This window comes from Cynocephalus volans, chromosome 14 (assembly GCF_027409185.1).
Source record: "Cynocephalus volans isolate mCynVol1 chromosome 14, mCynVol1.pri, whole genome shotgun sequence".
In the NCBI taxonomy this organism is placed as follows: Eukaryota; Metazoa; Chordata; class Mammalia; order Dermoptera; family Cynocephalidae; genus Cynocephalus; species Cynocephalus volans.
The window spans coordinates 47,387,201-47,414,851 of NC_084473.1; the positions used below are offsets into that span (position 1 = coordinate 47,387,201).

The window sequence follows — 27,651 nt, forward strand, 5'->3', positions numbered from 1 at the left end:
GTAGTTGCCACAGCTGTCTAAAACAACAGAAAATGAGAATTTTCCAAAGGCTGTATTATGACCACAAGTAAACTCATTTTTAAGAGAAAACAAGAATCTGCATTTACAAGGGTACTTCAAAAACTTCATGGAAAGATTGCTATTACCTTTTAATTCTGTTTTTCTAGGAACTTTTTAAAATACCCTCATATTATTAGGTTATCTTCTATTGCTTTTCAGGAACCACAAATATTTATACGTTCTCTTTGGAACAGTTTGATTCTTTCATACATTCCACCTCTTTCACTATAATTACATTTGAAGTTTCTGGTCAATTAAATAAATATTTTATGTAAATATTGCTGTATTTGAGCTGTTAAAATTTGTGAATGGTAGTTGTATTTGGGGACTTATTTAGATTAGGGCTTCCTGCTTCAATATTTAAGAATCCAACGCAACCTGCTATGTTATTTACATTTTAAAGGAATAAAATTGTAGCTAAAAAATAAATGTACACATGACATATAAATTGTAATGTAGAAACTGCATCACATTATATTAACATTTAAACCTTTTATTTTCTCCATGGCACACGCAAAAGGCAAAATGAAGTTGATAAATAGACAAGGTAATATTATATTAAAATATTCACAAATAAATTATAAATACTAAATTCACCTGTCATGTAAAATTGTATATAAAGGGGGAAAAAAACTATTGAAAATAGTTCTCAGTTATAAAGGTGGAAATCAGCTTTACAATGTGGCGTGATGTTTACAACCTGTTCGTTTTCATTCTTTTTTTCCCCATCCAACTTTTTTTGGCTATTCTTCTTCCATAAGATCAGTTTACAGGGTGAGAGAAAACATGGAGTGAAGGTGAGATTTAAAATAAGTTAATTTGGTTTCAAGTTTTAAATTACTGCAATAGTTTAAGTTACTAGTAAACCAGGGGCAGAGACTAGTGCACTGTGATGGGAAATTTTTTTGCCTGGTGAGAAGAAACTGATTTTCGGGTTCCACCTCTTCAATTAACTAACTGGCAAGCTTAACCAACTAATAGATTCATTAGGCTTCAATGTGCCTCTTATGCAAAATAAGGAAATCATCTAGATTGTCACTGAAGTTTCTTTCTGAATAAAATATTTTGAAATTATTGATTAGAATAATTTTTAAGTTGTCAATTTTATCTATCCATAATTCTGCTCCATTTTTCACTACAGAATATAATCAGATTCTAAAAAGTTACAAATTTACTTGTCAAATTCCTTTTCTATTAACAAATTCAAACATAGTTAAAAGGCATAATATAAGTGATAAAAGCATATTATGAAATTAATAATATAGTTCATGCAAAATGCAAAATATGTAATTCTCATAAAATAGTAAAAAAAAAATGAACCAAAATATTAATAATTGGAATTGAAGTAGTAGGACTACAAGTGATTAGTTTTTTGTTTTTTTTTAAATTTTCTGTATCTTTTTAGAAAACAATATCAAATATTAGGTTTATAAAAGAAATTTTAAAACTTTAAAACAAAACAAGAAAACCACCTTAATATTGTGTTTATTGCTAATTACTACCTGTTTTCTGCTTACTTCGATACTCCTGTGAGCTGGGATCTTCAGAAATTAAGCCAATATATGAAAAAATAAATCTTAGAACAAAAATTTTAAAGTTTGATAAAATCTAGTATTGGCAAGTGTGAGGGGAAAAGGGCACCACATATATTGTAGAAAAGAATGCAAATTGAAATGGTAAAAAGTATAACATAACAGTATGTTCAAACTAAGGGATATATGATGTCACTACAAAGAATGGCACAGAAAAAGCTTGTAGTAAGTTGGTTAAGCATGATCTTTTTTATGTAAAAAAAGCAGCTCTACAATTATTTTATATGTGTAAATATATTTATAGATATATTGATGCCTAGAAAAATACCTGAGAGTTTTTTAACACCAAATTATTTTAGTGGACTTATGGAGAAGAGAGTGAATTGGTAAGACAGGGGTGTGGTAAAGGGTAACTCTTCACTTACATACTTTTTGAATTGCCTGAACATTTTTACCAATAGCATGCATTTATACACTAAACACACATCATTTATTACATACATGTGCATATACAAACACATATATTCATATCAACCTATACACATACATGAATTTTTAAAATGGTCATAAACCATGCTGTGAAAAATGTAAATATCAACAACTAACATCCTGCAGCAATTGAAATATTATTTTGCACAAGTTTCACAGATTTCTACTCAGCATTCCACAATGAGGATCACTGGAGGTGGGTGCAATCAGGTAACTGCCTATCTCTTGCGGGTGCAGCAAATCCCCAGTCCAGGCTCTGCCCCTTAGCTGGGCAAGCCCAAAAAGGAGATTTGGCAGACTTACGGAGGTTTCATCTCTCAGTGTTTGACTGATATTTACCAAGTCCACAAGGCCAATGTAAAAACAAAAATGCCAAGTTATTAGTTCCCTAGAGAAATTACCTATCATGAAACATGAAATACTTCCCATGTAGCTCTGCTAATATGGGACGCCAATTTATAATCAAATGTTTGTTTATTCACTTATGATGAGAAATGTAATTATTACACAAACCAGAATACTCATATAAAAATTACTGGTGTATTTTCTCACTCCACTACAGTCAGACTTAAAATAGGAGCCAATTATTAATCAAAAGAGTGTTTCAGGAGCATGGATTCTGAATAAGGAGAGTACATGAGATAAGGAAATGTACAGTAATATTGGCCTAGGATGTCTTGAGACCTTCATCTCAATTAAGATGACCTGTCTCCATCTCTACAGTCAGGATGTAGTAGGTCCCCTGGGTAGTACTCAGATGGATACTGCCAATGTTTGCCCTGTGATTTTCTTTCCTTTAGATACATTAATTAATACTTCTGAATCCTACAAGTCTGGGGGCCTAGCTAATGTGCTTCTGCGAAGCTCTGCTCCAAATCTTAGCTTCTGATTTCACAACTTCAAGAAAACAAATTTTGTTACTTAGATATTCTTGAGCAAAAAAAGTTTGACATCATGTTAAACGAATAGCCTAAAAAATTATGTTTATACTGCAATTTCAACTATATAAAATATACAAACATGTTAACAGAGACTGTTAGAAAATATACAAAAATAAAAATGTTTTGAGTTTATAAAGATAATAAATGACCTTTCTTCTTTAAACATTTTCGTAATAAATAGATATAAACATTAATTCAATAAAACTTAATATATTAAAACTTTTATGTAAAATTTACCCCATCTGGTCATCTGGTCAAATTGTTGGTAAATTATTGATAAGATATTTCAGTCTTTCCATTGGTGGGTAGTGATTTATGGACATGAATACAAAATAAAGTGTTATAAGTGTACCTAAAATTACCTCAGTGTACACAATAGACTGCTAGGAAGAGTCATGGGAAGGAAGTATACAGTCAGGAGGCAAGTTCAAATCAAGACCTAAACAGAGAAATTGTCTAATGGTTTTTCAAGTAGAAATGTCTAAGTGGTGATTCATGAATGGTATACACAGAAATCAGTGCTGGTAATAGATAGCTAGAAAGTGCTGTTCACATCAAACAGTGATTACTATAAACCTCTAATTATGTGCTCTGGAGAGAGCCTTGTGCCTTTCCCACTGTAATTTCTAGTTCTTAAACTGGGACTCTATGACTTCAATTCAAATCTCAATGGCTTCTTAGCTGTTAATGTAGGCTTACCCATGAATAACCGCTCATACAATCTGCTGTACCCTGCTGTACACTAGCAGAATTTGATAAGAATAATGAGTTTTCTCTTTGATTTCAATGTGTAACTACGGTTTGAAAAAGAAAAAAGTAAAAGAAAAATGACTGGCAGTTTGCTATAAAAATACTTGAGAGGGTACCCTTGACTGAGCCAAAGAACTTAACACAAATTTAAACAATAGTTGTGCTCCAAGAAAACAGGCATTAACCTCCTCTTAATTGTAGCATAATGCACACTTTAGCTAAATACACAGGCAGCTATATTGTGTTGGGGATGGGGCCAAAGGAAAGGAAAAGGGGAAGTCTGGAAAGGAAGGAAGGACTGGTAAGGAAATGTTCAGCTGTAAGTCCCGCAAGTTTGCAGAGTGTTAGGCCTCTTCAATCATATGTATATTAACTCAGCAACTTAGCGGTTTTGCTCTGTTAGTAGCTAAGCTATCCACAGAGGATATCTAGTTTTTGCTGCACTTAAGACATCCATTCCGATCCACTAAATCACACCTGCACTTTCTATGGTTCCTCCTTTGCCAGCTTAGCACAGGATCTGAAGTTGCCATTCATGGCTTAGCCCACATGGCCTCCCATGCCACTGGTCAGAGACTGAATGCAAGAAAGAGACAAGGTGTGTAGAGAACAGCTGTGGCCAAACAGTATTACTCCAAGTGTGGAGATTCAAGTGCCTCTTTTTTCTCATGTCTCAGAATGGAAAAAGGAAAATAAGTTAGAAGGAACTCTGTACACTTAATTTTGCCAAAAGTGAGGAAGTTTTAGAAAAATATGCAGATGAAAGCAATATTCCTCGTCAAAATAAGGGGCTCATATATCCCTTTAAGTGAACAAAGACAGAAGGGCAGACCATCAGAACGATGGACAGCCTGGGTGATTAACTTCCTTGTCACTGGCATGATTACTGTAGCTGTGCATCCGAGTCCTCAGAAAGGAGTTAACACCTTTTCTCTTGATTAATTTACCTTCTACCTGCATGTTTTCCAAATGATTTAGGGATCTCATGAACAAGAAGGAATACCAGTCTCTTTCTCATAAAAGTTTGTCATTTTCCTACCAGGCTTACACAATTCTCTAACAGTTTTTTAAACTTCTTGGTGCATTATTTCAGACATCTGAGTTTGGAGGATGGCATTGTATTTGTTAAAGACAGCACTTGTTATCCTATATTGTATAAATTGCTCTCAGGAAGTAATGCAATTTAATCAAATTTTTAAAATTATAAAAAAGTTGCATTTACAAGTAAAGGGTGCTATTATTCCTCAGATATAAAGATGCTCCTATTTTTAGAACATTAGGAATTGTTTGGCACTGTGCCATTCACATTTTTTTTCTCTATTTTTCTTATGCCAAATATGTATTGAGCAACTGCTATGCCTAAGAAAGTACCAGAAACTGTGTATACAAAAAATAAGTAATATATTTCCTTTCATTGTCTCACAGATAGGTTTCCCTTACAAACTGGGGAATATTAAAATTTCAGTTGTGTCCACCAAATACAGTTTTAATCCTATTTCTGACAAGATAACCAATAGTTAAATTAATAGACATGGCCCCATTGTGTTTCTACTTACGTTAGTATGGTCAGCCAATAAGGTCAGCAGCAAAAAGAGTAACTCTTAGACCTGGGCTCCCTCTACTTTAATAAAAGAGATAACATGGGTCTTTAAATGTTTTTTTAAAATATTAATCTAAGGGGTATTCCAGGCAAATCAATAGATATGACCATCATTGTCCATGAGTCAGAAAGCAGCCTACATTACTCTCCTGTCATAGTAGACCCATTTCTCCACATTACATGAAAAATAATTTTCATACAGTCTCTGAATATAACTGATATGGAAAATGGGCAAAATAAATTATTTCTTGAAATTTTGTGTTTGTTAGTTTTAACTGAGTTATAAATCTTAGTAGTTTACCAGCCAAAATCAGAAATATCCTTTAAGTAAAATAAAAGCTATATAGACATTCATTCATTTTTTAAAAGGCTCCTTTATACCAAACCAATGCAATGTGCAAATATAGAACTTAATTAAAATACTATATATAAAATATTAACAGCCGCAGCTATTAAAATTACATTAAAATCCCTTGAGCTAGGCCAACATAATATGAGCTCTCTTTTTTTCAATTTAGTAAAGGGCGGAACTTGGCTTACTGACCGAGCTTTAGTTTTTATATTGTTTGTTCCAATTCACTAATCTGAAATTATAATCGCATGAAAGTACTTTACATAAAAACACCACCAAGCACAGTAACTTAATCCTTCCATCGTTTTCCAACAAAAATTTCATGCTTTATTTTCTTTCTTAGATGCAAATAACACTTTCTTACAGAATGTTTATTTTCTTACTGTACTAAATTAAGATTTGTAAATTAAAGTAAATATTACCTGCTTTTGTCCTTCTCCAATGAGGGTATAAATAGGGTAGTTGGTAAACTATTAAGTAGATTTTATTCAACTTAAGGATTAAGGTATTAATCTGATAATTAATTAGATTGCATCAACACTTTCTCCTCAATAAGGGGACCCATCAAAAAAGTCAAATTAATTTTATTCTCTGTGTATATGTGTGTATGTGCATGTGTAATGTGTGTGTGTATTTGTATAAAGATATAAATACACAGATTCTTCACAGTATATTTATATATATGCATACACGCACACACACACACACATATACATGCATATATATAGACACACATATAATTCACATAGAAAAAAGACGGGAAAGAAATATCCAAAAATATAAATCATTATTATCAAATGAATGATTAATAGTTTTATTGTTGTTTTTATATTCTTTTGTGTTTACTAATCTTTTGACATTAACTACGTATTATTTTCTTACACTTAGAAAATACTTAATTTCTAGGTGAATGAAATATACCTAACCTGAAGTTTGGTATTTTTTGCTTCTCAAACTTCCAAAAGATGCACACCTAATCTGATCTGTTTTAAATTGTTATAAAATCTGATTTAAAACACCTCTTCTTAAAAGCCATTTTTAAATTTTATTCTAGATATATCTTAAATCAAACTATGCCATCTACAAGGTAATATTTTAAAGCACTAGATTAACCCATGCCTGCACTTTCTCTTAAATTCTTCTGTTTGGAAGTTCCTAAGTAGCACATTAACTTCTAACTCAAGCAGAGATAGGTTGGAGGGAGCCAGAGAGAGACACTCTATTTTTATATTTCTGCTGTCTCAATAAACTCCTTTCAGCTTAAATCAGAAAAACAAAGAGGAGTACAATTCCTTGCAGTCTTCTTTAGGGAAAAGAGAAGATTTAAGGAGATGAAGTTTCTGGAGAGAAATGAATCACAGAGTCTTCAAGATATCAGGGGATCACAGCAATGAGTTCTGACTTTCCTTCTATTCTCCACCCTCACCCCTGGCTCCCTCCCAATTTTCATACATTCCATTTCTCTATTTTGTTTGGTGAAAAATATATTTCTAGGAAGGCAAACACAATCTTCTTGATCTATTGGTAGGAAAACAAAAACAAACAACATGGATAATCAGGAAATAAAAAACAGTTCCCCTGCAGAGAAACCACAGCTAAGCAAGTGGCAAGGGAGCCCCTGCAAGCAGGTGTGGAAAAAAGAGCTCAGCCCCAGGACTTCAGCACGGCCTTTCTGCAATAGGATAGTGATCACAGATTACTGGGTTGAAAAGAAGCACTAGGTGTCATCTGCTCCGTAGTTTGCAAATCTGTCTGACCATCAAAGTAATCTGGAAAATTTTGTAAATCTATAGAATCCTCAGCCCCATCACTATTGATTCCCCCTTACTGGGTTTGGGATGGGTCTTTCCCAATAGTTTGTTCTGCAAGCGAAAGAACAGACCCACACAAAATCCGTTGGCCAAGGTTACACTGTTATTTAGTGGAAAATCCATAGCAGATGATATAATATTTAAGTAAACGAGGGAGTGGGAGAAGGGAGAGGAGGAGAGTAGACAGGTCTAAATTCAGATGTCTTCTATTTTAAGAAGATAATTTGATTTATAAATGAGAAGGACAATCAGAACACGGGAGCACCATGTGAAGAGAGTAAAAGACATATTATGTATCTAGATGTCTCTCTCTCCCCCTCTCTTCTTCCTTCTTCCCCCCACTCTCTCTCCTTCCCCCCTCTCTCAGGATTCCCACAAATGTCATTTCCTCTGCCTGGATGATTCTTTTACCCCAAAGCTCATAAGGGGCAAATTTTAAGCTCCCTATGCCACTCCCAAATTCCACTATAAATGTTATTTCTTCAGGGAAATGTTCCCTGCCACTCTCTCCTCCTCCCCTCTTAGAGAAAATAAAATGTAACAAAAGAAAGCCAGAGAAATGAATGAATGCTGGTGGAATTCCAAATATCCTTCACTAGAAAAAGAAGCTATTCAGAAGGCAACAGAGCTTTGCTACTGTCCTTGAAATGCTACTGTGTTGATTAAAGTTTTTACAGTACCATAGATCCACCTGGATAAAAGTGTGCTGTATCAAATTAAAAATTGTATGTGTGGATCATTTTAATTTTTTTCAGTACCTACAAACACCCAATGACACTCAGGTACCTCCAAACACCCAATGACATAGATAATTGGGGATACAAGAACCTGAATTTAGTCATTTGCAAATTCAAGACAAAATTTCTTGCAAGATTTGGCACTTGATTATCCACAAATGTTCATTTAAGAAGCTATTCTAGAAGTCATCTGAGCATTTGGGGTTTGATGCCTGACTATGATAATTAATTAGCTCCTTTAGATTTTTATATGATGAGAAACAGAAACAATAACAATTTCCCTTACTCTAAAAAACAGAAATGCAGAATATCTTAAATATGTCTTGGTTTTAATTATTAGGAACAGCAGGGATGAGTGGGACGTTCTAGCAGATAAAAAGCATAGAAGAATGATAAATTACCTGACCGTCCGTCTCTCTGGAAGTCCACATGATACCATTCTCCATCATTCACTTTCTTCAGCAGGGCTTTTATTTTTATGGTGCCTGACCCCATGTCCAGGAGGAGGTAGAGATGGCCATCCAGCATCTCAATAGCAAAGAAGTCAACTTTTATCATCTGTGGATGCTTGGCGTCTTTTTGATGTCTTGGCTTGCCATGGCTAAATAAGATAAGGCCATTGGGCTCTGTTGTGCGGAAATCAAATGATATGGAGCCTGTTTTCTTTGCATTCCATTTAGGCAGAGAGATGAAAGACTCTGGGGTTTCAAAGGTGATTGGATCTAAAGTTGCAACATTCTCACATTTAAATGCCACCACTCCATGTATCTTCATCTTAGGATCCCCTTGCTTGGCAAGTCGAGATAATTCCAGCCTTACATCATTATTTTTATATACAACCTGTGGGCAGAGAATAGCTGTGAGAAACTAGGCTCCATATTTTAATATCTGAAACTTGTCATCAGCTCGTGTAACTTGCAAGCAACTCATTAAAAGGCATAGCTAATTTAGTTAATTTTGTTGTATAAAGACAGGCAAATAAAATTCAAGTATCAATTCATTGAACAGTAAAATTTTTCAGGCAAATAAAATTCAAGTACCAACTCATTGAACAGTAACCATACCAATTTAATTTGATTCAAATAATGTGTGTGCACCCACACAAAAACTGCCTGTATTTAACTCAAATAATGTAAATAAATCTTGATGTAGGTTTCATTATTGTGTCTAAATTAGCATGCGAAGACTTTAACTTATGAAAACTATTTGTTTGGTTTGTTAGCTATTATACATGGTAAACTAAATATAAATATTGAGATTATTAGTTTTCCCAGCACTAAAGTATTTGAAATTGGCACTTTTATATACCATTCCCCTGAAATGCAGAATTTCTTCTGTAGTCTATACATCCACTATGCATATTAACTTCCTAAGATAATCACAAGATGAGGTAGAAAGCAGCCTGAAATTTCTCAGGAAAACCATAAAATATAACTAAGATGCAGAAGCTCTCTCTTGCACTTCCCTGCATTAATAACTCTCTGAACACTATTAGGTAACATAAAACCACCACCACATGGAAGGTGGTGTTGACTATAAATTCATTTGACCTGTATTACTGGTGTTTCATTTCACTTTTGATTTACACAAATGCCCAGAGAAGGTTGTCCTGTACTCTCATTTTCCAAGGCACTTCATGTGACATGACTGAGAAGTTCTGATTGCTTGTTGATGGTCCTTGAGATTTTTAGATTCCAAATAACACATCGGGTAAATTCACTGGCAGGACTCACAATATCATGCTTCTGATATCACATCATGTTAATAAATTCATAGGTATTTTGACAAAGTATAAAAACAGAATCATATCCTTTCTCTACAGAATGCATACAACAGATAATCACATTTCCAAAACACAGAGGCCGTACTCTTTCAAGGATGAATTAGTTATATATGTCCAGATAACCATATAAATTCTTTCAAGAAGGGACTCAAAATTTCACAGCAGCCAACATTGCCAGGTTCTTAATTCATTTTTCCATATATAAAAATGTATTTTTATAACAGGAAAAATAAAACAGCCTGTATCTGATTAGTGCTATGAAGCCAACCAAGTTAACACAGCAGTTATTTTTTCCAGATCCGTGGCCAACTGAACCAACAGACAGTGTGGCTGACGAGCTTCCTGATATAATTTGTTAGTGGATGCTTTAGTTTTCAGAGTGATTAAGAATGTAAGCTCTGGTGTTAGACTCCCTGAATTCAAATTTCAGCTCCAATATCAACTAACTGTGTGACTTTCCTCAGCCTTGTTTTTCTCTCTTAAAAGGAGATAATACTTCACGGGATGGTTATAATGATTAAATAAGAAAATGTATGTAAGTGAGAAAATCTACATAAAGGTGACCATTCCAATGTCAAGCACATTCTAAGATTTCAATAAATATCAGCTATATCAAATTACATGATAATAATTACCACCATCTCTCTATCATCGTCTAATAGACATAGAAATTTTAGTTCTAAATTTATCCACTAAAGAAAAATGCTTAGAAATTAAGCCCACACATATAATTGGTTTTTATACTTGATTTGCACTAAGTAAATAAGTCACATCTTTCCAACACTGGGCCTGGTGTTTCAGCGTACCTTTATCTTGAAGCAGGATTATTACAAAGAGCATGATATCCCTTATTCTTTGAACAAATATGTACAATGGTTTAACAAGCATCTATTGACAACAAAAGAAGAGAAAATGAACTTAAGCAATAACAAAAAGGAATTACATTAATTCTTAAGAATACGTTCTTGAAAAGAGAAAGAGCTATTAAGCCTTTGGCAAGTTGATTTAGGATTGTCTTTCTTTGGAGATCTTTAGAAGTGCAGAAAATACTTTTCATGGATGATTTTCTAAGTTTTATAATCTCTCACCATGTTTTTCGTGCTATCTAAACCTATATATTTTTTTCATTTTTCCTAGTGATTTATATTTTAATATTGGGAGATTCTTTTGACACAGTTATTAATCAGGAATGAATATTTTCTGACCCAAACAACAAAGATGCTTTTGTTGATCAATGCTAACATGTCGCCCATGTAATGGAACCACCATGACAAAACTGGGTATTTCTGATACGAGCAAATAGGTATAAGTCTGAGTATATTGTCTCATGAATCTGACATCAGCTACCACAAAGCTGAAGGATGTGTGGTTAGCACAATTTTGGGTGAGGATTTCAGTGAGAGACTTTAATCCTGTGAATGAATTGGGTGTCTTGGTGATAACCACCATCAGGAAGATGTAGAAGAAAAGTAGAGATAATTCCCTTGGTCATATTATTTAGGGTTAGACTTGACCTCCCCCCACAAAAAAAAACATGCACCCTCACCAGAATCTATGCTTTATGTAGGCAGGAACCCTGCCTACTAGAGCTCAGCACAAAAGCCAATGCCTGGCAGAATGTAGATGTAGACACTCGGTCAATATTTGTTGAGAATTGAAAAAATTCTTCCTTCACATTTTAAAATCTAGTTCTCAGATTATAAGCTTTCATTAATATTAACTTTTAGACCTATGGTTAAAAGCACAGCTGAATGTGATACTGTGGACTAATCTCATAACCTAACTATTGTTTTTGACTTATTTCTCTACAAAAATGTGTAAACTGTGCACATTCAGTTCATAAATGGTAAGCTGACCTGTGCATTGGGAAGCTTCATCTTCAAACTCATTTGTGGGATCTAAATTACTTTTAGAATAAACATGCCTGAATTAAAATTCTTCAGAGGTAGAATCATTTTCTTAGAACAACTATCTTGAAGAGAAGCATACTTTTTTCTTCCCATTTTGTATTCTTTGAAAGACCACTCTAGAAAACAGAAAAGCAATTTTTGATAGGTAGGCTTCTAGCTCTCAGATTTACACTACCATTTCATCTGACCCTGATTTCATAATTACCCTACTTTTCTAAGTTAGACATATTCTTAAAATGACCTGAATCTAGCTCAATTAGAATAATGAGTATCTAGTAAGTATTCTAAATCTTCTAAAAGTTCACATATAAGCTATTTTTTCCTCTTTCTGAAATAATGTGACACTCAGTCATGGGATTACTTTACAATTATTCATGTATCTTTTTTTCTTATTTATGTCAAAAGTTGTAATTTATATGTCTCACTTTTGTACAAATCTCTGTATGCACTATCACTTTAACAATTGGTAATATTATTGCACACGTATTTTTTGGATCTGTTTATAGAATCAAGGTTTCTTTTGGGAGGTTTTTTTTTGGTGAAGAGCAACTCAAATTGTTGACTTTCACTGCCCTGCTTCATGGGCTTTTATCATAACTACCAAAAAGACTGAAACATAAACAGGCTTTAAGAATTTTTGTTATTTATTTGGTTTTGTTTTTTGTTTTTATTTTATTTTTTTTTTTACTATCATATAATTTCAACACATTGTTATGATAGTCTTTTCCCTTTCCTCCCACATCTGTTAAGATTTTTAATGTCCCTCTCACTTGAATGTTCAGGAATAAGGAGTTACATGGTTGTGTTTTTGTATTCCTTGGCTTGACATTTGACGTAGATTATCACTGACTATTACATATGATCTTGATAACAATCCTGAAAATGTGACAACAATGCAGGGGAAACAAGTTAAAGACTAGGAGTTTGATAGTCTGTTTAGAAACATGGCTTAATCTCAAAGCTTTGATCTAAGCCACGTTGCCTATCCTCTCAATGTCTCAGTTTCCTGATTTCTAAAACTGACATTTAAAATGGAAAGACATTTCATATGTACAGATTGTTGAGTTTTTTCTTTTTTCTTTTCTTTTCTTTTCTTTTTTTTTTTTTTTTCTCTTAATCTATGTAATTTGGGGCAGAGGTAAAAGAGGCCCTATCATTCCTTCTTCTGGCTTTTTCCAGTTGTGGTTTTTGATGCCAGGATACTGTTCGCTATTTTGAGATATACTGAAACACTAATCCACTAGTAAAGAGCATGTTTACTTGCATCTTTAGATACACAGACGTGCCTCAAGGATTCTATCTATGCAGGGTTTGCACAGATGGCATGGAGACACAAGTGTCTGAGAGATAAGGCTCCTTCCACAAGGAGTGGGAGGATGGGAAGTAAGTATTTCAGGGGGAAAACATTTGCCACTCAGATAATGACGTGTGTGTGTGTGTGTGTGTGTGTGTGTGTGTGTCTTTCAGCTTAGAAATTTCAATGAGGCTCTGGAATTAATTAACATGCATCGATCAAGGATTTTTCTACCTTAATGACGACAGCGTGCAGGGTGGTGCAATGGGCTCTCAAGTTAGAGTCAAACAGCCATGTACCTATGTAGACTTTGTTATGAGGCTCCCTGAGGGACACAGAACAGGAATGGCCCATTTTAATCTGTCATGGTTTTCTCTTCTGTACTTGGAAATGATAACAAGTGAGGCCTAAGAATCTGGTTCTCAGGTTAGATTTTAGAGAGAATTCCAGCTTACCCACTTGCAAACTGGTGATCTTATGTGAGTTCCTCAACCTTGTTAAGACTCGGTGTTTTGTTTATAAAATAGGATAATAATATCTGCCATATTAGGGTTACTGTAAATAATAAATTATATTTCAATTAAGGTGTTAAGAATGGGCCCTAGCACAGAGTAAACACTCAAGTAAATATTTGCAGCTCTTATTAATGCTGTTATTATTATGAATAATGTTATTATCCTTACATTGAATTAACGGAGTTGGACAATCTCAATGTCATAATAAGGGTAACAACTAACAAGGAACATAGCAGTTGATGGGTCGGTGTTTTAAAGGAATTAAATACAGTGCTAAAACAAGCAGGATCAAGGTGATTCAACAGATTGGGGCTTCCTTCCTTATCCTGATATTTACACTGTAGTTTGAGGTACACTGCAGGCTCTCTCTGTAAATTTCTCAGCCAGGAAATAGACTAGCTATCCTGGGAGTTCTCCTTTCATCCATGAAAGTGTTTCAGTGGCATCTAACAACAGCTACCACCACCACAAGAATCAGCTCAGATTTATCAGTTCACTTTCTGTCAGGCCCTGTTATAAGAATTTTATATGTATTGATGTGTTTAATTCTCATAAGCATCCTAGGAAAAAGGTAACACTATTCTACTTTATCAATAAATATGTGGTATTGAATGTCTAAATTGAATGTCTAAACAGAGTATTGAATGTCTATCATCATGACCATGTCTAATATTGTTCGGATATCTAATGATGTTAACTTCAAACTCTGTCTTTGTTTCAACAGGAGATTTCACTTAGCTTTTGACTGCAGATGCTATGTAGATTCACAATCAGCTATTTGTCACCGTGCAAAAGGATGACCTTGCTATGAGTTACATGTGTTATTCCAAAAAACAGTCTTTTTCCTTCCATTTGTCCTCATTAAAATATCTCAAAGTAAATCAAATATCACACCTGAGTAGAGAAATATATCATAAGCCTGCCAATTAAAATGTCTCTTCACATCCAGTTTAAGCAGAGGAGCTATTTCTGTTTCTAGATGATAATGTAGTTTTTCAACAGGTATGCCATTTAAGATGTAACAGATACATTCTAAAAGTCCATGGAGTTTAAGAATTACCTAAGGGGACTGTTGCTTTAGTTTTTGTTTTTGTCTGTTTGTTTTAAGTGTACTTCATGCTTTTACTCTATTAGGATCAAGTGAGAATATTTGTTTCAAATGCCTGAAGTTAATTATTTTTCTCCTATTTGTGACATCTTCATGTATCATCTCTTTATACCAGTGTACTTGTTTCAGAGTACAACCAAAAGCTAGCCAGTAAGTGAAAAGTACAAGAGCCACCCCAGTAAGTAACGGGTAAATTGCATTTGTTTTGCCATGACACAGGTGAGGAAGAGCTCAAAAAAAGAAATAAAATGTATTACAACTTTCATCCCCAACATTATTAACTTATTTATTATTTTGAAATTATTTTTCAATCCTGACTCCTTCAATTCAATCAGATAAACAGTTGTTAGGCACATAATAAGGTAAGGTGCTTAAGTAAATTCAATTTTAGTCACTCCCTTGTGCATATGCACAGTCTAATAGAACATGGTCCACAGAGAATAAGACAGTTTAATCTATCATATATATTTGCTACTGGTATACATAGTTAACATGTAAACTGAATGTGGTCACACACACACACACAGAGTTTACATATTACCCAGATGTACATGCGTTTATATATAGTACTGGTATATGTCAAATCTGACGTCATTGATGTTCATTAAAATTATGCACATATGGGCTGAGCCCGTGGCAAACTCGGGAGAGTGTGGCGCTGGGAGCGCAGCGACGCTCCCGCCCGCAGGTTCGGAGCCTATATAGGAATGGCTGGTGCACTCACTGGCTGAGTGCTGGTCACGAAAAAGACAAAAAAAAAATATATATATATATATATATATATATTTATATATACATATATTAGAATATAAGATATGCATCTCAATAGACAGGTAGATAAATAGATAATACATTCCTATGGATACCATATACATAAAATATAAATATACATACACTGATACTATTAAATTATTTCAGAAATTAGAGAATCCTTTCCTAAAACACACAGATTGTCTTACTCAGTTGATATCAAAAATGAATTGGTCTAAAAGCAAAGTTTAGCGCTTCTAAGGCTGGTGCGCTTGGAAAGGCTGTAGCCAAAAAAAAAAAAAAAAAAGTCTTAAAAAAGATTTTTAATGATTAAATAAGAGTATAAAACTAAGCATTTTCCTCCATGTTTGTTCCATCATAGAGAGACAATTACAAAAGCAGAGTAGAGTCAAGGTGATCACGAAAAAAAAATCACTGCATTCATTTAATGTCCTATCTTTCACCCAAGATCAAGTTTCTTACGTTATTCATTTTCTTACACCAAGTCTCTAGCACAGAACCTGCTTCTTGTAAAAACATAAAAAAAGTTTGCTGAACTTAACTGACCAAGGGACCAATCCGATTTTAGCTTTTCTGGGAATTTCACACCATCCAAGTTTTCATCTGTAATTCGAATGTGTCCACGTGAGGCAGGCATGTGTCCAGTGCAGGACATACATCTGTGGAGTGGGTGGTGAAGGGAGAGTGGATAGGGAGGAAAGTGTAGGAAACGGACAAGCCCTTCACAAAGGAGCCCAGTGCATCCTTGAAAACAATAGTTAGCATTGAGGAAATTTAATTTTAAAGAGACATACGTAAAGAATTTTGAAAGATAAGAGAATTTGGGGTGAGACAGGGAGTTTGTGTTTTTTCCCCCAATCTAATCCTACTCAGAGATCATGTGCAGATGAAATTTTCAAGTAATATGTCACTTTTTCCAACTCCAAATACTAAATCTATTTACAGAATGTAAAAACAAACTACAATAACATCATTTCTGAACAAAGGCATGTACCATTTAATTTGAGACCAAAAACTGGTTAAAATCTAGAAAGAAAAAAAATATTTTGTTTTTGCAATATAGAGAAATATCTTTGTTTAATCCTAGTTAAACATAACCAAATACATCCTACTTATATAAAGAGGGAAAAGGAAAAGACATCCCTTCTTGCTGTGTCCTTGCCCTCTTTCACCATTCAGAAAACTGTCTAACATTATTTAGACTACATTGGCACCATCTGTAAAGTTAGCCATAAGAGTTAAAAGACAGAGTTGTCCCTGGGTTAACAGCTCTATTTAATGAAGATTTCAGTGGCATATGAGAATATAGCATAAGAACTTGAGTTCCACTAAATAGTAATGTCTATTTTTCTCACATTAATGATTCAATAGTGACTTTTGGGGAAAAAAATTGGAAAAATAAAATAAAAATGTCAGTAATGTGAAATTTGAGATGCAGACTTGAGGAAACTGAGGCTCAGAAAAGCTAAGGGATTGTGCAAGTTGGCATCAATCTCTGATCATGAACAAGTATTGGGGACTTCAGTGTTCGGTGTTCTTTTAACTTTGGGTAAAAACAAAAAAAAATACCCCAAAAAACAGTGAACCATCTGGACTACAGGCCCAGGGTTCTGAGAGGCCCTTGAGTAAGTTCAAATGAAGAGTATCCCTCTTTTCAGCAACACGGCAGAAACAGAAGCAGAGCAGATTTAAAGGCAATTCCAACTTTTAATCTGTGTTGGCTTCACAATAACTGATGCTCAGATATAAAAATAAAAGTCTTGAGGGGAAAAAATTTTGCAGTAGTTTCTCCCACTGATGACATTTAGAAAGATACTGAAAAAGTTAACTAGAAACAATAAACTCGCACTGTTATTTTGCAAGGAAGTGATGAAGATATTTTCAGCATCAGTCCTTCATGATCTTGCAGAACGTAACACACCATAAATTGGGGTTTGAAGCTTCTATTCTAAGCCAGCAGATGTTGCTAGCGAGGACAATGCATGTATGCTTCATCCAAAAACCTTTTCATCTCCCGCCAGTCTCAATGAGGGAAAAGTAGCCACTGCTATTATTATTATTTCAAGGGAACTTATCTTCCCCTGAATCAAAAATGATGTCTTTGACCCGATAATATCAAAATGGTAGCACTGAATTTCATGTCTAGATTAATTAGTGTATGCCGTTTGCATTCCCAGCCTCATGAGTTCAGAGAAGTTTCCTACATCATCCAATTTCACATTTTTATGTGAAGGTAGCCATTAATATAAGTACAGAATATACCATTCAGTATATGCCTATGTATTTAGCGTATGTGTGTGTGTGTGTGTGTGTGTGTGTGTGTATCTTCATTTACTGTATAGTTTATCCTTTGCTCAATGATTTTCAATGACATAGTGTGTGTCACTTTGCATATACCAAAGTTATAACACTTTAATCTATCATCACTTTTTGCTCATGTGCATCACTTTTGAGGTTAGAAAGTTTTTCCCTAACAGATTTGATAACCATATTTTTGTGTAAAATATGCATTACTTGGTTATATATGTATGTATATAGATACTTTTTAACCTATTTGAAAATATTTTGTCTTCTAATATGAAAATCCAAATTGATTTTTCTCCTAAATACTTACTTATATGAACCAACACAATTTTTAAATAATTCTTTTTTCCACTGATTGGTAAGACCTAGTACATACTAAATTCTTGAATACAGAAGTTTCTGTTACTGAGCATTCTATTCTGTTTTATTGATCTTTTTCTTTTTTCTTGATCCAGTTTCACTTCACTTAATTATCATAGTTTTATATGTCCTAAAATATGTTAGGCCCTTTCCAACCAACCTGTTTAACATTAATTAGTCTATAACCTTTATACTTTGTATCATATAGCGGTTTTTCTTTTTTGTAGGGACACAATAAATATATCTAAAAGAACTATTTAAGTAGGTCTGGTCTAACTTTTCCAAATGCAGCAAGTTAAATAAGGGTATTTTTAAAAGTTCATGGAAAAATAGAATTAAAAGATAATATGAATCCATGAACTTTTTGAAGTACCCTCATACATTCAAATTCACTTAGAGACTTCTGAATAGCACAAGAAAACTATATCTTGCTTAGAATTACATTCCTATTATTGTAATTATTTATAAAGTTATAGCCATAAATGAGTATGATAATTCAAAGAATCTGGCCTCATGCCAGAAAAAAATATTTTATTGATTAATTGGAGGATAGATATAGAAGTATAGAGGAAAATAAAATGAGAAAAAAACAAAACAAAACCCAAACAAAACAATAAACGCAGTTGTAAGCACACTAATTCTATTCTGAGAGGCACAGGTCCTGGTAGAGTTTCATGTGATAAACTGCTAGGAGTAGGTGATCAGTACCTTAAAGATATTTGGTGAGTGGGGTGAATGACTCTAAGTGAAGAAGAAAGAAAAGTGACCTCACACTTCACTTTATTGGTGGCACTCTCCAAGTGGTGAGGGCCCTTGCCTGAGGTTACACAGCTAGTTATGTTAGGAGTAAATCAGTAGTAGACTAGACGGAATCTGAATACTTGCCTCCAGAGCCTAACAGCCTGCTTAATTTGTTGGTTTTCTTTCTATTGGACTGTTTTCACGATGGTTAATATTCCTTCAGCAATAAAAACTGTAGGACTCCACTAAGCCTCCTCGGCCTGAGGTTTCAAGAGCTGGTAATCCAATTTGTGGATTACCCCAGTTTCATGAATCCCCTTTCATTCCCTGGCTGCCTGCCTTTACTGCTCAACCACACCTCCACCCGAGAGCCCACAAAGGAAACAGGAGAAGCTGACGTTTAAGAGAGCCAGCGCTGCTGTTTCGCGCACCTGAAAGGAAAACATTCTGCAAAGCAGACTTGCTCCTGAGAAGTTGTGTGTAAATCTGTTCCATAATTTTACATTATCTGATAAAGACAATTCATTGCAAGACATATACAATTATATTAATTATATTTATTCAAACAGTCCTAGGTTTGAATTCCTGTGTTGCTACTTAACTAGTTACATGTCCATGGACAAGTTCTTTATTCTTTCTTAAGTAGTTTCTTTCTTTACCAAATGAAGTTATTAATAATTATTTTGCAGTGTTATTTAAGTAAATACAGCACTGAGTGCTTGGTCTTGGGCACTGAGTAAAGAGTAGCCATTATTGTTACTCTTATGATCTTAAATGCGTAAGGTCTTAAATGTTAAGATCTTAAACGTGTAAGAGGAAAGAGCTCATTATTTAAATAAGTGGCTCCATCTCTGAAAAGCAAGGAAGCATTCTGAAGTACTTGATCACCCTCAAATCTTGACGTTTACATTAATACTTCCCAAATTCCTTATGTCTCTTATCTCTCATAAGCTCTACATTTTGAAAGACTACATCTACAAAATGAATATTTTATTTTTAATTAAGGAATACTTAATGTGCTCATTTTAAATTTATCAAAGGCATCTCAATGGCAAAATGAGATAGCCTCTGTAAAGATACTAAGTTTATAGAAAGATAGCCTGATGTGAATAGTTGTTTTATTTAGCTTGTATTAAGAGAGGTAAGAGTGTAAACTGTTCTAGGTTTCTTGAAATATTGAGCATATGTAACTCTTCATTTGTAACTTCAAGGACCCTAAAAAGTATAGATACTCCAGGTTGGGAACTGTTAGTTTTCAATGATGACTACTAAGTACTGGGGTATTTTTATTTTTAATGTACTCTTTAATTATTCCCTTTGGAGGGTCCCAAGTGCTTCAGATGTCAGATGGGTTGTGCCTTTTGCCAGGGGTTGCTTAGTTAACTGTTTATTTGATGAATGGGATTTTATGTGCTGCTGAATGTTTCATGGCACATGTCAGAGAGTTCTTGGCAGCATTTGTACTGGAGAACTGAGAAACATATTGGCTCTACAGCAGCTCAATCAGCTCCCAGGCAGGAGCAGGGCTTTTGCCAAGAAAAATTCAGTAAAATAAAAAATACAAATACCAAACTCTCACACAATCCGAGGAAAACTGCCTTTGGTGTCCAGGATTAAATGAATGCTGGGATCCAGGTATTTCAGGTGGCCCATGAATGGAAGAGAGAAAATGCCTCAGAACTTCAAAAGAGAAGCAGAAATGGGATTCCCTTGTTCTGGAGGCAGACAGCATGCATACATTTCTGGATTGCTTAGAAAACTCAACTAGCTGTTAAGAAAAATAAAGCAGTCTTATATAATTTCTCACATGTTTGTTCCTTATGGAGATCTATGTTTATAAGTTACTGAAAGATGTAATCTGATTTTTCATTTCAACTAAGAAACAATCAATAATTGAATTTTGTTAAAGGCCATAGCAGTTACTGAGCATCTTAGACCAAATATTTAGATGGCTACATTTTAAAAAATGATCTGACCCAATATCTAGACATTGTATAAGCATTGGTTAGTTACTAGGTGTATTTTCTCTGAGGACTCGGAATAGGAAAATGACCTTACATGTCATATGATCTCTAAAATCTCCTAAATCCACTAAAAACCAACGTTTTTACTCAGTAACGCTATAGAAAGAAGAAGGAATTAGAGGATTTTTTTTTTTTTCAAATTAAATACTAGTTTGAGAAAATAAAGATGAGAATGTAAGTATCTACCAGCAATTTAAGATGAATAGCACCGGGCTTCTTGTCATTATTCTGAATCTCCAGAGTCTGTGTGGAATAAAAGCCATCAGCAGTCATCTCCTCCCAGGTACAACTGCCATCACTTCCTCCTTCAACACTCTGCACTTGGCCAGCCATGTCCCTGCCCCTGAGGCAGCCTTGCTCTCTCTTTCCCCTGGTCTAGATGTTGCTTCTTCTGCTAGTGGCTTACTGAGGCTCCCAGCATTCTTGGGCAACCAGTGGCCTGGCTGGCTCTCTGGGTTCCCATCTATTTGGGGCCTTGTCTTGCTTTATTCAGAAATGCAGAGGGCTGTGCTCAGCAGCAGACAGATGCTGTTCCAACAGTGGGTTGGCCACTTCTCTGGCAGCTAAATAGACGTGTGTTCTACAGTTCAGGCCTAGCCGCTTGGCTGTCTTCTCTCCTGGTTCTGTGCTGAGCAACCTCCAGCAGATGGTTTATTGGGATTGGCCACCTACACCCACTTTGTCCCTAACTGTCCTTGATTAGCCTGAAATATATTAATGTGAACCATTATAGCACCAAAAACCAACCATCAAGCACCTTCTATGTGTCCCATGCTTGTTGAGCTACCCTACAAAAACTCTTCCATTTCTGACAGCAGTGAAGTAGGCATTTTTGTCCCCATACTGAAGCTTGGAGAATTTAAGTATCTTGTCCAAATTACATAGCTATTAGCTAATAGATGACTGAGCATGGATCCAACTCAGTATTTATCTAAACTGATTCCAAGAGCATAGATGCAGTTTCTAGTGCATGCTCCCCTTGCCCTGTGGGATACTGGCTGAGCTTCTGTTTACTTAGTCAGCACTGGCCCTGGACATATTTCTCAACCTCATCATCATGCCTTTAGTGTATACAAGTAAAGGGACGGACACATTACCTCTTTTCTCTTTTTCCACCAAGTGGTGCATTTTACTAGTTGTGGTTCTCTTAACAGTACTTAGGTTCTACCCCAGTCTCTTTCTCCCTTGATTTCGGGATAACCATTGCTCCCATGGCTGTCCTATGGCACTCTGATTCAGTGTCACACTTATTTTGTGCTCACTTCACCAACGTACCAAACCATGTTTTCAAGTGAGTACAAAACTAGCTTTGAATTTTAAGAATTCTATAAACTAAGATTTTCTAAGTTACCTTGTTATTGGAGAATAAAGAATGAGATTGAGCATTAGCAGGAATGATGTTCTAAGGATCAGTTTCCAGAGATCTGTATTTCGATCTGGCTACTACAGCCTCCTTCTGTCAGTGAGAGAATGGAGATGTATCCACTGCATATAGACTGGGGACACATTTTTCATTATAACAGAGGAATCCTGATACTGCAAGGTCAGGACTGGGTGAGGTGGGTGAGGTGAGTGATGTGCTCACTCCAGGTCCAAAATATAAAGGAGGGTGCTAAACATTCAGTAATCAAGGCAATTAATATTTCAATGCACTATTTTAAAAACTTAATACAAAACTGTCCATAATGAACAAAATAGTAAAATTTTAAATAAAGATAGGATTAGTATTGTTAATTTTTCATTTTGCCTCTGGCTCCACAATGTCCTATATAATAGTACTGCAATACGGTATTTTTCTAGGACTAAAGAAACCAATTTAGTATGTTGGAAACGTGTTTACTAAAACAAGCGCCAGTAACTAGAGTAGTTTGGGAAAAATTTCATCATTAGGTATCATTAAAATTAGAACAGAGTGCACTGTTAATTTTTAAGATGTAACAGTCATTAATAAAATCACTTTTACCCAAAGGATAATAATGGCAAACACAGAGTTTCGTCAGACACTCTTTTAAGCACTGTACTCTCTTAATCCTCATGACAACCTGCTGAGATAGAACAGTCCCACTGCTGCAGAATTCTCAGTGGCACATTCCTTAGACTACAATACCTGTGGAAATGTGCGGAATAGTGACTCTAGTAAAATTAGGGTTCCCATTTATAGAAAACCAAGCTCATGTACTAACAGAACCAAGTTTCAAACCCAGGCAGACCGGATCCAGGGTCCTTGCCCTTAACCATAATACAATAAGAGTCAATCATAGTAACTTAAGAACTGCAATAGATCTCTGACATTCACCAATTGACAGCCAAATGAAGAAACTAAAATAACCACATAAGATATTTTTACAAAATTTTGATGAATAAGTAGAAATTAACTCAATAGCTTACAGGCACTGGCAGCCCCTTAGCCTCTGCCACTGTTAGTAGACTAAGTTCTACGTGTAGATAGCTAGTATTCTTGCATCAACCGGCCAGAGTGATCAAAATGGAATGAGATAAAATTATAAAAATGTTAGCTCTTCATGCTAAATAGCATTATAATTATATGATGAATCTAGAGCACTGTGAAGGATTATAAACGAAAGAATAAAGGATTCAGAAAAAAGCCTTGATATCTTGTTTAATACACAGGCCCTCTCAAGTAACCGCTGTTACCAATTCATGCTGCTAATACACATGTGGATTTCTCATGATCTGATTTACTGCTAAATTAAACAGCAAAAAAATATAAACGTTAATGGCCTTACTATAGAATAGTTATTATTGATGTTTTTGAGGCCTATAATAAGCCAGTATCATAGTAGGAATATCTTTCAGGAGCAAGATAGAGAGAGCAGTGTGGTTCTTGGAAAAACGTTATTTCAGAGAAGAAGAAGGTTAGGACAGGGGCTGGCAGCAGGATACTGGGGGGAAGAAGCAAGGGCAGAGAAATCAAGAAATAAAATATAAAAACCCTTTATTCCATACAAAGCAGTGGGTGTTTCCATAGCAATGGTGAGTAGGTTGGTGCTGTTAATCATACAGTGTTAATTGATACTGATAGTCCCACTTAGAATTTATACATATATGTATAAATATACATCTATATATCTATATATATATATGTGGTAAATCCGATAATCTTCTGCTCCTCCCTCCTCTTGCAAATGGATCATTGACAATAACTTTACTTTTTGTGGATTTAGGGAAATTTTCATGCCCAGATAACTTATTCAAGAGTTCACATAGTCCTTCACCAGTCTTTGCTTTGCCCCATGGCTGAGTTGCAGAAATCAACCCTAAGCTCAGCCCCTGTGCTGACCTTTATCCAACTGGTCGTATAAGGAAGTATATATAAATGTGGGTAGATCCAGACAAGAGGAAAAACAACCAAAAGGGCAAGGTTGGCCACTGTTGGAGACTCAGAAGTATTCTTTTCATATATTGTTATTACTGTGCACCTACTTTATTATACATTTGTAACATGGTACCTTTCACAATGTTCATGCAATTCTGAGTCTTGCTAAATAAACACTCAAAGTGCTACTAGGAATCATTTGATTTAATTTGAATTCTGTTTTTTTCTGTAGCTTGGTCACCTTTGCGATTGGATTAGGGAGAGGTCTGTACTCTAGCTCCTTGCCTTGTGCTAGGCAGATATAAATCTCTCTGTATTTGTTAGAAGGAGTGGTTTGGACAGTCACTCAACTACAAATTCAGCTGTTTTTGACCAGCTCAAAAGAAATCACTTAGCAAAGAGTCTTTTTTTGAAATCAAGCCTAAGTTTGAACTCAAAATTAAAATGCCTGTATTGGAGCAAAAAAACAAGCTTTCACTGGTCATGGCTTTAGCTGTAAGCCCAAAAATCCATTAAAGAATCTAGTTGACTCCAGGAAGCTTCTAAATGAGACACTGGCTAAAATTACAATATGAAATGTTTTCCACAGTGATGCTTAAAAAAATGAAAGCACAATCCTAATAGCTGATTGCTTCAGAAAGGGAGAATATACATGGCCATTCAGAAGATCAGGTTTTCACAGGGAAGAAAATTCAATCAGTAAGTTAGGAATTTGAAGAATTATACGAAGCCTTCCAGAGGACCAAGAAAGAAGGCACTTATACATTCTTACATACAATGGAGATAAATTTTTTTTAGATTTTAAACCTGTGTGTTTTTATCCTTTGTAATCTTAATTCCTAAGTGTTGCGGTGTATTTTTGCTTAGAGTAATATCTCTTTCCTTGTCGTCTCTTGATTCTCCCACCCATTGGATCGATAGCTAAACACATTTGAGAAATGTGTAGTCCTGCTTGGTTTGAGTCTGGTAAGTATTTTTTTTTTTTTATTAAGTCCATTCTAAGATCAAAAAATAAGCATTATTTTTTTCTTTGTAAAAGCCACAATTTTTGAGAGAAAAAGTAAACATTTCAAAGGATTTGTGCACTTTAACATTTGAAAACGGGGTGGGAAGTGTCTATGAACCACAGCATGTATTACAGAGCAGCAAATAACTCAGATAACTGGAGGGGAGTTCCTCTTACACAGGAAGGGGGCAACCATCCAGATGCTTGAAGAAGAGCTCAGAAAGAGGGAAAAGTAAAGAGAAAAAAGAAGCAGATGGAGTGGACCTCCTCCCACCAGTACTGAACCTTAAGAAGACTGATACTCAGATAGGACTGCAGAATTTAGAAACTACCAGTGCTGGTGCCTGACTCACCTGGGGAATCTGAAAGCCTCTCAGAGAAGCCCTGGTTCTGGCAAAATGCTCTATCCACCAAGATCTGGGAGTAGAGGTGGTCATGGCAGAAGGGAGTTCTCCTAGGGAAGCCTTAGAGACTTCAGCAGCTTGGAGAAAAGTTCTTGGGATCTCCATGTGGTCTCAGAGGTCGCAGAAGGACCAAAGGACCAGAAAAGGCCTGCAATCCACTCTAGGAGTCTTCCAGAATCTTTGCAACTACAAAGTCTCAAGTCCTGAAGGGTATATATCCACATACAGTGCCCAAACAACCAGCCAAGTCTTTTTCTGATGCTTAAAACATTTGGTTAGTACCAGAGCAGTGATAATAAGATGTTGTGCTAAATTCTGCTGCCAGATATCCTTTCTAATGTACTCTGGTGAAAGGATATAACTACACTATTTTATTTTAAATACAAGGGTCTTTCATGTCTGATCCAGCTCTTTCCGTTTTTGCAAACATACCTGTTAGTGTGTTCTTTCATAAACTAATTATGATACCAATTCTCCAGGGTAAGTTTTTTGTATCCCCATTTTCAGGTCTGGTAATCAAAGCTCAGAGAGTTCAAGGAACTTTCTCAAAGTCTCACAGTAAAAGCTCATTCCGTTACATCACGCTAAATCCCAACAAATGAGTTCTAACAAATGAATAGACTCATAAAACCTCTGAGGAACTGACAGGTTTTGAAAAATAGTTAACTTTCTTTGCCTCTATTCAATATTCATCTTCAGGACTATTTATTTTCTCAGTAGACATAACCTATTGGGTATTGGAATGACAGTCAAGGTATTGAGAAATTCCAGTTCTAGTTTCAGCTCTGCCATTTACTGTGTGAATCTGGGCAAGTACCTTTTCAGTTTCCTCATCTGTCCAATTGAGATAAAAGTTGCCTATTTCCCTCTCATTAGTATAAGTATTTCTATTCTTGCATTAACTTATATAGAATGGGATAATATGCAAATGTAGTTTTATGGTAAATTTAAAATGTACTCTAATATTCTTATGTAAAATATATCAGAAATGAGGATGTTTGGGGAGACAGTTTCAATTTCTGGACTTTGTGTCTTGGACTGGTCCAGGTACTAAAGATGTAATGATAAAAAGGCCCAGTTCCTGGCCTGGAAGAGCTCCCAGCCTGATGGCGGGAGTTAGGAACATGCACAGCTGACCAGAATGTGACAAGATAGATGCAAGAGTAATGGGAAGAGTCTGGAGTCAAGTACATGGATCTCTGCCTGGATCTCGGAAGAAGTACCTAGATGGGAAATGTCTCACCCACAGTTCTGTGTGGTAGGGGTAGCTTTTGAATTGGTTTGTGAGAAATTCAAATATCCTAGAAGCTTTATGCTTAGTTGTTACATAATAAGAGAAAAGTCAGTACATTTTAGAGGCTCGCAATTAAACATGAACGTATTTTTGTGTATATTCCAAGCAAGTAAAGATTAGGAATGAAACAGCTGCTCATTGGCAATGGAGCCCCCAAAGGGTATAAAAGTAAGTAGTTTCAAAAAATGTTATGGAGAATTTAGGTCTCCTTGAAAATTTGGGTTTCTCATTTGTATAATAATAATAGGTGTGATTTATTGTATATTTTATGTGTACCAGGCATTATACAAAGAACTCTATACAGACATTCTCATTTCATTTTTATGACAGTCCTATGTGCTAGGTACTAGTATAGTTCTCATTTCACAGATAAAAGTAACTGGGGTCAGAAAGCTTAAGTGGCTTATCCCAACCAAGCCACAGTCACGGAGCTAGTAACTGGAAGAGAGATCTGAACCCAGACAACGTGACTCCACAATCCTTATTCCTAGTTCCTAACCACATATATTATTTTTCCCTCTGGGCTAG

The 27,651-nt window shown here is 35.2% G+C and overlaps 1 protein-coding gene across 11 annotated transcripts in view; it reads right to left on the minus strand.

Annotated features, from left to right (window-relative positions):
* LOC134363293 (neurexin-1) overlaps positions 1 to 27,651 on the minus strand; it is a 765,130-nt gene that overhangs the window by 599,975 nt on the left and 137,504 nt on the right. For all 11 annotated transcript variants that reach the window (XM_063078880.1, XM_063078883.1, XM_063078879.1 and 8 more), the window contains one exon: positions 8,674 to 9,112. In XM_063078880.1, the coding sequence (XP_062934950.1) occupies positions 8,674 to 9,112 (439 nt within the window). The remainder of the gene's footprint in view (positions 1 to 8,673; positions 9,113 to 27,651) is intronic.